Raw genomic sequence first — 11559 nt, 5'->3', positions numbered from 1 at the left:
AGGTAAATAGCACTATTCATGTGCAGTTGCTATGGCAGATTCAGGCAAGAACAGACATATGATTGAAGGCGAGAATCAGAAATCTGTTGTCGGAGATCTGACACCCCGTTGTAGCTTTGCAAAAGTAGTATCTTGTCATCTGCCATCATCTTCAAATGCTTTGAATGGCATGAGGTCCCAGTAGATACAAAGTAAGTTTGCCGCAGAAAGTTAAATCAAGATATTTCAGGTCTGAAAATCATTTTAAAGGCACGATGAGTGTTGATTAATGCCAGTCAACCTCTTTTGCACTGAAAATTAACTATTAGAAATGTGGGGCGGGATTCTCCGATATGGAGACAGAGTGTCCGCGCCGTCGTGAACGCCGTCGCATTTCACGACGGCGCGCTACGTGCGCAGGCACTACCGATTCTGACCCCCTCACGATGCTCCAACCTCCCTTCCCGGCGCCAACTGGGCACCGCGCCAACCCGCACATGCGCAGGGGACTTCCTCAACGCGCCGGCCTCGATGCAACATGGCGCGGGGGTTCAGGAGCCGGGTCGTGTAACAAAATAGGGCCGGGGCTGGAGAGGCCGGCCCATTGATAGGTGTGCCCGATCGCGGGCGAGGCCCCATCGGAGGTCCTCCTCCCCTCCATCCCGCCGGTGAAGGAGACCCCATCCCCCCCACAGGCCGCCCCCCGACCCTGCGCGCAGAGTTCCCACCGGCTGCAAGCAGGTGTGGACGGCGCCGACGGGACTCTGCCGTTGCCGCACGGCCGCTCGGTCGCTCGGCCCATCAAGGCCGGAGAATCGGCGGCCCGGCGAAAAGACGTAGTCAAGCGTGCTGGCGCAAATGGCGCCGATTCGCCGCTCCTCAGGGATCGTGTGCTGGCATCGGGGCGATGTGGCCCGGGGTTCGGAGAACCCCGCCAGTGGAATCTCTTTTCTTCAGGATTTAATTGTCGTTCAAGATTTTAAAAGTGTCAAATTTAGTCTTCTTAACTTTTTCTTCCTGCCTCTTTCTTCTCTTTCAATCCAATTTTCCTCTCTTTTTCTATATCTGTACCCTGATTTTACATTCAATTTACCAATTTACGCTTGGCTGTTCAGACTTTGTGCCTGCCACTAACTTCACAATTCTTCATGATGATTGAAAAAGGAGATATGCCGTTCCTTGCCCTGTATTCATTGCCAAGGTCTTACTGTGTCTGTACCATTTTGTACCTCAGGCAAGTTGGGTGACAAAATATAATGGAAATTAAGCAGGTAAGTCTAACCTGCAGCAGATATCATTCTTGGGCCCCAAACAATATTTGGCTCATTATTTCCAAAGATTTCCCAAGATATTTTTGCTGGATGTATCAACAAATTGATGATGGTACTTCCACTAATGCTTGTTGTAATTATTGTCTTGTTAACATGCTTATTTTGCCTTATTAATAATTTGGAGTATTGTCTGTTGCTTTTCAGGCTCAAGTTCCTGTGAATGTCGGTTTAAAAAAAAATCAAACATTTCTTGGGGGAAAGAAAAGTAAATTATTCACAGAAAAATTATGAAAAAAAGTGCAATGGAAAATCTTTTCAGAAATGTGATGAAACATAATCATGCTTATTCATCAGTTGTTAACATGCACAAATTAACGTCGCAGAAAAGTGAAAACATATTTAAGGTAAGTGTATGAAATGCAGTATTTGAAGAAGAAATACTCATTTATTGTCCCTGTAAATATTCATTTTTGCTGACATAAAACATAAATACATTTGATATAGCTGAGATATAATATGATCAGATTTTTGACACCTCAAGGGATGAGAAATGTTAGACATTAATGTGGAAATACATTATTCTGAAAATGAATTTTATCCCTTAGCTCGTTGATGATGGCGATATAACACAGATTGAAAAGTTAATGGAGGAAGACCTTGACTGCCTCCGCAAGGTGGATGAACATAAATCAACCCCATTGCACCATGCAGCTGGAGCAGGTCACCTTGGCATTTTGACATTGATCACCGAGCATGCCAAATTTGAAGGTAAATCTTAATTAGAGGATTAAATATAAGAAGATGTGTCACTGTTTACATGTGATTCCAATATAAAGCAATATGTAAGGGGGTATTTTAATATCCCAACATGTCACTTATTGCCTTAACTTACTTGAAGCCAAGCGTGGGAAGACTGTCTGTCTCGGGTGAATGGTGGCCTAATTTAAATGGCAGTTTAGCAGTAGGTCGACTAAAGGTTGCGGAGTTTCAGATCGGCCAGTGGAGTTTCAAATCTGCCAGCAAAAGCTGGTTATAGGTAGCAACCTGCAACAGAAAACCTTGATGTTCCAGGGAAATGCCACATTATCCTTCACTTTGACTCTGCTCTCTGGCTGGGAGCTAAGCGGGCCCAGTGTGGGGGGCCTTACCAATTAGAGGGAGAGGGGTTTCCGGGGTCCTCCCCAAGGTTTGCGGGCTGAGAGGAGTCCAAAGGCGGGGGCCTGAATGGGGGGATATTTTAATATTTATAATATAATATTTATATTTTAATGGGGGTGGGGGGGAAAGATCGAGGCAGCCTTCCAAAATGGTGGCCTGATCTGCGGGGAGCCTTTCCTGCTGGCAAGCCTCAGCTCTAAGTGCTGTCTTGGCAGGGAGAAACTTTAACTTGAGTCTGCTGAATTGCGCTCATTATCTTTTTCTGCAAAAACCCGTTGTCTAGCTAACTGAGCTAACCAATCACCCCTATTTATCTAACACATGGGCTTTAATTACCAATACATGGTACTTAAATTTCACTGAATTGCAGCACTTAAACGGTTCTGAGTCTTGGATAACTTAATTTAAATTTTAATTGTACTTTGGAGGCTGTTTTGACTGTTAACAATTTAGTATTGTTGTTCCATTGTGAGTCTCTCTCATGATTCCATGTGCCAAATTAATCATTTGCAATCATTTCCACAATCAAATTTCCTGGGCGGGATTCTCCGTTGGCTGTCGCCAAAATTGAGAAACGTAATTGGGTGGAGAATCAGTTCCGAAGCCGAAATCGTGGCGGGCGCACATAATCGTGGTGGCCAAATCGCAATTCTCCGCCACCTCGACAGTGGCATCAATGCCGTCCAGAATGCATGTCCAATAAACACTTTTTGCATATTATTACTGGGCCAGACCCGGCATTCGCCAGGCCCTCTGCGATTCTCCGCCTCTAATGGGCCGAGTTCCCAATGGCGTGGTTCACTAGAAATTGATAATGAGGGAGAGAGACAGGAGTTAGGACGCGGAGAGTCACGGTCATGGGGTGCCGGGCTGGTTACTGGCGGGGCTGTCTGGGGTGGGGGGTGTGCCCTGTCAGAGCCGGTGGGAAGGGGGGTGACCAGGGGACGGGCCATGGGGCTGGAGTGAACCCTCCATGGGACTAGGTCGGTGTCTAGACACAGACTGCCATTTCTGCGGCCTGTAAGGCAGTCTTCTCGCTGTGCACCCCACTGACCATCCACTTTGGCCCCTGGTTCTGCAGAGTGACACCGGCCGTATGTGTGGCCGTAACTCCGCACTCCGCACTCCACCCTCTGCCATAACCCCTCCCACCCGGCGCTACCGGCTGGCAGGTCATAATGCAGCCCACTCAACAGTAGCTGCTCAGGGGGTGAGGGCGGGGGCCGTGGAGCATAGCGCAGGCAAGGACAGCGCCACCCAATGGTACCCTGGCAGCAGAGGCGAGTGCCGGGGCCAGAGGACCCCACAGTGTCGGGCAATGAGGGGGCTAGGGGTGCAGAGATTGGGGCGGGGGGAAACCTGCGGTACCCACCATGCTAACATGTCGGCCCTTCACCCCCTGCAGACAATGGATATTGGAATTCAACCAGCAATGGTGGCCTTCCTGCTAGTCTCCACAGCCCTGGGGGATGTCCTGTGGCTGTACGAGCTGGAGCTGCTCGAGGAGGAGGAGGAATCTGCAACAGCGGAGCGTGCCATCGAGGGACAGATGGCAGTCGCCCAGGCTGGAGAGCCGGCCACCCAACAGGCCGAGGAGGTGGAGATGCCAAGGAGGTGCCGCATGAGACCTCGTGTGTACCGGTAGCTCCTGTTATTCGAGGATCTATCGGACCGGGCACATTGTCGAATACTCCGGCTAAGCAGGAAGACAGTGCTACATTTCTGCCCGATGATGGCACACCTGGCACCGCGGGGTTATGGGGGAAGACACCCATTCCTGATGGCCATCAAGGTGGTGGTTACCCTGACATTTTACACGAGGAGCTCCTTCCAGGTAGCAAGTGGGGACCTGTCGGAGCTCTCACAGACCTCGGTGCACCCGAGCCATCATGGAGGCCCTATATGCACAGTCGGCTCAATACATCCATGTCAACATGGATTGAGGATGCTCGAACAACGGGATTTACTGCCATTGCCGACATGCCCTGGGTTATGGGGGTGATTGATGGGACACATGTGTCCCTAAGAGTACCTGCAGGTGACAGGCCGCACTGCTCCAACTGAAAAGAGGCTCCACTCAATGAACATGCAACTGATAATTGACCATCAGATGCACATCATACACGTCTGCCGATACCCAGGCAGTGTGCACGCCGCCTTCATCCTGACATACTCGACGATTCCAGACATCCTTGAAACAGACCCCCCCCCCCCCCCCCACCCCCCACCCCGGCACCTCCTCCGCCCTCCTCCGGCTGGGGGGGGCTGGCTCCTGGGGGACAGGGGCTATGCACTGTAGTTGTGGCTGATGATGCCTATCCGGAGGCCACAGACCCGCTACAACGACACCCATGAAACAATCAGGAGTATGATCGAGCAGTGTTTCAGCCTCCAAAGTTGCGGTTCAGGGGCTGGATTCTCCCCTACCCGGCGTGACGGAGGGTCCCGGAGTAGGGGAGTGGAGCCAACCACTCAGGGGTCGGGCCTCCCCAAAGGTGGGGAATTCTCCCCACCTTTGGGGGCTAGCCCCGCGCCGGAGCGGTTCGCACCAGAAGACTGGCGCAAAAAACCGGCGCCCCCGGCAGCGGGGCTGGCCGAAAGGCTTTCGCATGCGCGATGTGGGTTTCTCTTCCAGTTCCGCCATGGCGGAGGCCGTGGCGGCCGCGGAAGGAGAAATAGTGCACCCAGGGCACTGGCCCGGAGTCTGAGCGGGGGCCCCCGATCGCGAGTGGGGTGGCGGAGAATCTCTGCCACGGCAGGGGCAGGATTTTCGGCGGCCCCAGGTGATTCTCCAACCCTGCTGGGGGTCGGAGAATTTCGCCCCAGGTGCCTGGACTGCTCTGGATGGGCCCTCCAGTATGTTGTTGAGCGGGTCGCCCGCAATATGGCGGCCTGCTGCATCCTCCACAACATTGCGCTGCTGAGGCGGATGAACGGCAGGCTTTGTCTAATGAGGAGGATGTGGGGGAGGCCGAAGATGGGCAGGACATGGGGCCTCGGCAGCCACGGGAGGCCGCACAATGTTTGCGCCAGGGCCAACCTGGCTGCCCTGATTGCCTCCAGTTTCACCGACTAGGACTAGGGCACGGACACCGCATCCCACCCTCATAACCCCCGCCCCCTCCTAGCCACCCCTCCGCTTACAACCCCCTCCATAATACATAGCTGCTGCACGACAGGGTGCGTGTCCTGGGTTGGCAATAACAGCGGGTCTGGTTCATGGGATGAAGGATGTTGACAACGTGCTCTGCGATGAGCTCTGGTGCTCCGCATCATTTGTCTGGATCCTGCCCACGGTAGCACTTTCCACCGTCCACTTGGGTGATCCATGCATGCGAGCCATGGTGCCATCTCATGGTGCCATCGAATACCAGGTGTAACAGTGGTGGGGATGGTCGGGGAGAGGGGGGGGGGGGGGGGGGGGGGGGGGAATGGGAGAGGTGGTGAACCACGGCCACCCACAACGACCGGCAATTCCCCTCTGCCCCACACCCCCTCTATGGCCAGTCCAGACCAGTCCACCCCTCACACCCATCTGACAGAGCACCAAGGCAGGTTGTAACAGTGTGAACAGCTGTTTAATGTGACAACATATATATACAGATTCATGGCCTAGCCCCTATCACTAAACTGGGCCCTGCATCCATGCCAACGTAACTGGTGCCTAACTTTCTGGCCTTACGGGCCCTAATTCTACGTCTAGTGGATCTCCAGATGGTTCATCAGGAGTGGAGGTGGCCTGCCGTGATTCCTGCCCTGTGCCCTGGGTCACCGTTGGCGGGCATCTTCTGGGGCGACTGGGCCTGGAAGGGCCCAGCTGCTGCTCGGGTATCCCAGGTGCTTGGTGCCACGCTTTTCTGCCCACCAGGGACAGGAGGAGGGATCCGAGGTGCTGCTGAGTTCCTTCACCTCCCCTGTGGGAGTCACCAGCACGGGCCCATCGCCTCCTCCTCCCTCGGCCTGCCTGATGGCTTCAGGCAACTCCATGGGATGAGGGTGCAAGCGTAGCTATTTCCTCAGGCTGCCCCCCCCAAACTGGTGTTGCCAGTCCTGGAGGCCTGGTCTGGTCTCGGCCAGGGTCTGTATGCTCGCGACCATGGAGCACAGAGAGTGGACTATCTCTGTCTGGGACTGCGCCACATCAACCAGCGACTGTGCCACCTCCCTCTGGGACTGGGCCACATTCCCTCTGTTTCTGCGCCACGTTGGCCAGTGCTTGTACAATGTGCCGCCGTTCCCAGCCATGGCCTGTTGTGACTGGGCCACACTCAGAAGCACCGCTGCAATTTCCAGGTGGCTCTGGCACATGGCTGCCTGTGAGGCGGCAACCCTGTCCTGGGCCTCGGCCAGCGTCTGCACAGAATACCCCAGACCTTGGACATGCTGATCCATAGTCAAAACCCTCGCCCAAGGCCTCCGTTGCGGACGCCACCCATGCGGTGTTGGCCTGGGTGGCACACATGGTCGGCATTACTCCAGCACCCTGCACGTGGTTGGACTCCTCCAACTGCACCTGCAGGTGCTGGATGCTCGCCGACAACCCCTCATGTAGTCCCTAGCTCTGCAACTGCATCTCCACAATCGATGGTACTGTCCTTTCTAGAAGCCCAAGAGTCTGGATGGCAGCTAGTCCTCGGGGACAGCACCCCCTCCAACCGTTCGTCCCCTCGGGAGTTCCTACCTCCACCTGATGTACTGGAGCAGCTGAGCGGTGCGCACAAGATAGTCTCCCAGGAGCCTCTTCACTAAAGTGCCCAGCCGAGGTGAGTGTCTCTGGGATGGTGGAGGATGTTCGAGACAGCTGTTACCGGAAATATGTGTCAAGGGTGGTGTGAGGTGAGGGTGAGGACGGTGTGGAGGTGGTGTTGGGGGGGGGGGGGGGGGGGTGGGGGGGGGGGGGGGGGGGGGGGGGGAGGGATTAACACACATGACATGGGGATCCGTATCTCAGCAGGGTCTGACTTCCTATCCCACAGCTGACCTCACTCCGGCGACCTTCCTTTCCACCCGGCCTCCGACCACATCCAGGGTCCTCTGCTCTGCCATGGCGAGGGGCTGCAGGTCCTGCGGTCCCTACCCAGTTTTGCCCTGCTCCCAGCGGTGATGAGCAGACAGTGTTAGGCAGTCTGACGCATGCAGCCCAGAGGGTGGGTAGCTGGTGGTCTCAGCCGTCAGGGCACCCGGCCATGGCAGACTGTATGTGTGCCGGCATGTGGTGCAGGGTGTGGATCAGGCTGCTCTCCGGATAGGGAGAGGGGGGCTGGCGGGTTACGGGTGTGTGGGAAACGGATTATTGCCAGGGATACAGTGTTGCCTACGCACCCTGGCCGCCATGAGGAGGTCGTGCAGTTTATTCCAGTACCTCTGGCCGGTCCGGATGGCATTGCCCACGGCGCTGACCGCCTCTGCCACTTGCGCCCAGGCACGGCGAAAGGCAGTGGCTGGCAGCCTCCTTTCCGGGCCGGATTACAGGGTCAGCAGCCTCTCCCCCATCCAGCAGGGTCTCAGGCTCGGCATCAGGGGATCATGGGGCCGCTCTTCTTGCTGCCATCTTGTTGGCTGGGATGGTGTTTGTGGGAAGTGAAGTGTGAATATGCGGCTGGACATTGTCAGCCTCCTGAGTGTCAATCTTGGATCCAGCAAATCTGGCACCATTTCTCATTGGAATTGATTGTGTTCCACGTGGCACTTGTGCTAATCCTTTGACAGTAGATGAATCGGTCCAGGTGAGGCGCCAGTTTTGCAGTCATGGAAGTCCACGAATCCTGCATCGGACACAACACAAAGGAAAGGATTCTCCCATTCTGCGGCTATGACCGCAGGATCTGTCTGGCCTTACGACCAAAAAGACGGCGCCTCCCCTGCACTGATCCTCCGCCCGGTGGGGGGCTAGCAGCCATGGCACGTAAAGCTCCGGGTTTTACCTGCGGAGACGGCCACGAAATGGCCGGGTCCGTGGCTGCGCAGGCACACGGCGGCGGCCGCGCCGGACAACATGGCGTCAGCCGAATGCGGACCCGGCCTGCCAGAAACTGCCACCCTGTGAATCCCCTGGCCACGGCCGGTCCACCCCCCACCAGTTACCCCAGCCCCCGCCAAAGCCCCCCCTGCCAGCGGAATGGCTCCCCCCCCCCCCAGATTGTGACAGCGCTGGACACAGTCCGCAGCCGCTACGCGAGGTCCCTGAGATTTGTGAGAACACGTGTCCCACGCCGACGGGGACTCGGCCCATCGGGAATGGAGCACTGGGGGAGGGCCTCAGGTGACGTCCTGAAACCATCCTGACGGCGGGAACATCGTAAAAACAGCGCCGCCCTTGATTCCAGTGTAAAAACGGATTCTACGACTGATCGCCGAATGTGAGTTTGGCGTCGGCGATCAGAAAATCCAGTCCTTAGTCTCAGGAACTGAGAATCCCACCACCTTTCTTTTCTCACCACCTTCTTTCCCACGGCACAGTAGCACAGTGGTTAGCGCTGTTGCTTCACAGCTCCAGGGTCCCGGGTTCGATTCCCGGCTTGGGTCACTGTCTGTGCGGAGTCTGCACGTTCTCCCCGTGTTGCGTGGGTTTCCTCCGGGTGCTCCGGTTTCCTCCCACAGTCCGAAGATGTGCATGTTAGGTAGATTGTCCATGCTAAATTGCCCTTCGTGTCCAAAAAGGTTAAGATGGGTTACTGTGTTACGGGTATGGGGTGGAGGTGTGAGTTTAAGTGGGGTGCTCTTTCCAAGGTCCAGTGCAGACTCGATGGGCCGAATGGCCTCCTTCTGCACTATCAATTCTATGATTCTCAGTAATTTTCACTTTGGGTGATGATAGTTGACACCGATTCAGCCATTCAGAATAATTCCTGATTTTTCTTCCCGAAATTATCTCTGACAGTCCTCCGTTTTCCAAGTATGAAATAGCAAAATGTCAACAGTGTTGTTGGCCAGGATTTAGAGAACCCAGAGTGTATCATGGAGTTCACCTGGCCCACAACTTTTCATAGATTATGGTTATGGGGATCACACGTCCCACTCTATAGGTGTGGTACAGCAGAAATCTAAAAGTATTTTTTAAAGCAAAACAATGTTTATTCTATAAAATCAGTTAACCTTTTTAAAACATACAGTGAACATCTTAGCAACCATCAATTCAAATACAACCCCCAAAGAATACAACACTCTAAGTAATCCTTAAACTTTCCTTCTAACACCTATGTCTTATGGTCTTAAAAGGGCAGTCTCACCCACAAAGGAAATTAATTTGAGGAGGATACTTTACTGAACCATGTCAAAGGTTGCAGAGAGATGGTAAAGGACTGGATGGATCATGGTAACAGTGACAGATAATGTAATTTGTGACTTTGCCATCCATTTCAGGGTTTTTAAATCTCCCACCGGCCAAAAACCGGCGTTGTGCAAATCCCGCCGGCAGCCTCTGAAAACATCTGGCGCCGACGGGATTTCATTATATTTTTAGATTCCACAATACACCGGCCCGGATGGGCCGAAGTCCCGCCGACGTGGCCACGGGTCACGTCGGCGAAAATCACAGTTGCTTTAAAACGGCGTCAACCATTGATGATGGTTGATGCCGTTCAGTGTCGGGGGGTGGGTTGCGGCATGGGGGGGGTGGGTTGCGGCCATCGGGGGGGGTGGGTTGCGGCCATCGGGGGGGTGGGTTGCGGCCATCGGGGATGGTGGGTTGCGGCATCGGGGGGTTGCGGCCATCGGGGGGGTGGGTTGCGGCCATCGGGGGGGTGGGTTGTGGCCATCGGGGGGGGTGGGTTGCGGCCATCGGGGGGGGTGGGTTGCGGCCATCGGGGGGGTGGGTTGCGGCCATCGGGGGGGGTGGTTGCGGCCATCGGGGGGGGGTGGGTTGCGCCCATCGGGGGGGTGGGGTTGCGGCATCGGGGGGGCATATCGGGGGGGGTGGGTTGCGGCATCGGGGGGGCATCGGGGGGGTGGGTTGCGGCTTCGGGGGGGCATCGGGGGGGTGGGTTGCGGCATCGGGGGGGGGTTTGGGGGGCAACGGCGTGCAGAGAGGGGGGGCTACGGTAACCCTGGGCCAACGCACCGTCGCCCCCCCCTCTGTCCGCCACTGCCCCCTACCCCAACCACCCCCCCCTCACCACCCCTACCCCCCTCCCACGCCGCCCCTACCCACCACCCCTACCCCCCTCCCACGCCGCCCCCACCCACCACCCCTACCCCCCTCCCACACCGCCCCCCATCTCTCGCAACGCCGCAACCCCCCCCCCCTCAACGCCGGGTCCCCCCCCCCTCAACGCCGGGTCCCCCCCTCTCAACGCCGGTACCCACACCCCGTCCCCCTCCCTCTGAAGGCCGGTACCCACACCCCCCCTCTCCTCCTCCCCCCTTCCTTCCTCCTCCCGCCCTTCCTTCCTCCTCCCGCCCTTCCTTCCTCCTCCCCCTCCTTCCTCCTCCCCCCTCCTTCCTCCTCCCCCTCTTCCTTCCTCCGTCCCCCCTTCCTTCCTCCCCCCCTTCCTTCCTCCGTCCCCCCCTTCCTTCCTCCGTCCCCCCCTTCCTTCCTCCGTTCCCCCCCTCTTCCTTCCTCCCCCCTTCCTTCCTCCCCCCTTCCTTCCTCCGTTAGTGGGGGGGGGTGCGGCGTTAGTGGGGGTGGGGGGGGGGGTGCGGCGTTAGTGGGGGGTGGGGGGGTGCGGCGTTGGAGTGGGGTAGGGTGGTGAAGGGGTAGGGGTGGTGAGGGGAGGGGGTTGGGGTAGGGGCAGCTGCATGCAGAGGGGGGGGCGACTGTGCGTTGGCCCCGGGCATCAGTCGCCCCCCTCTCTGCACGCCGCTGCCCCTACCCCAACCCCCCCTCACCACCCCTACCCCCTTCACCACCCCTACCCCCCTCCAACGCCGCACCCCCCCCCCCCCCCCACTAACGGAGGAAGGAAGGGGGGGAGAGGAAGGAAGGGGGGGAGGAAGGAGGGGGGGAGGAGGAAGGAGGGGGGGGAGGAAGTAAGGGGGGGAGAGGAAGGAAGGGGGGGAGGAAGGAAGGGGGGGGAGGAAGGAAGGGGGGAGGAAGGGGGGGAGGAAGGAAGGGGGGGAGGAAGGAAGGGGGGGAGGAAGGAAGGGGGGAGGAAGGGCGGGGGAGGAAGGGGGGGGGAGGAAGGGGGGGGAGGAAGGGCGGGGGAGGAAGGAG

The 11559-nt window shown here is 56.8% G+C and overlaps 1 protein-coding gene across 1 annotated transcript in view; it reads left to right on the top strand.

Moving 5' to 3' along the window:
- The first annotated feature begins 1552 nt into the window (after positions 1 to 1552).
- Positions 1553 to 11559, top strand: part of trpa1b (transient receptor potential cation channel, subfamily A, member 1b) — a 163080-nt gene continuing 153073 nt past the window's right edge. Inside the window, exons 1-2 of the mRNA XM_038808471.1 lie at positions 1553 to 1654; positions 1856 to 2018. Of these exons, the coding sequence (XP_038664399.1) occupies positions 1553 to 1654; positions 1856 to 2018 (265 nt within the window). The remainder of the gene's footprint in view (positions 1655 to 1855; positions 2019 to 11559) is intronic.

The sequence above is a fragment of the Scyliorhinus canicula genome, chromosome 10 (genome assembly GCF_902713615.1).
Source record: "Scyliorhinus canicula chromosome 10, sScyCan1.1, whole genome shotgun sequence".
Taxonomy (NCBI): Eukaryota; Metazoa; Chordata; class Chondrichthyes; order Carcharhiniformes; family Scyliorhinidae; genus Scyliorhinus; species Scyliorhinus canicula.
The sequence above is the reverse complement of the archived record's forward strand: the minus strand, read 5'-3'. Positions and strand labels throughout refer to the sequence as shown.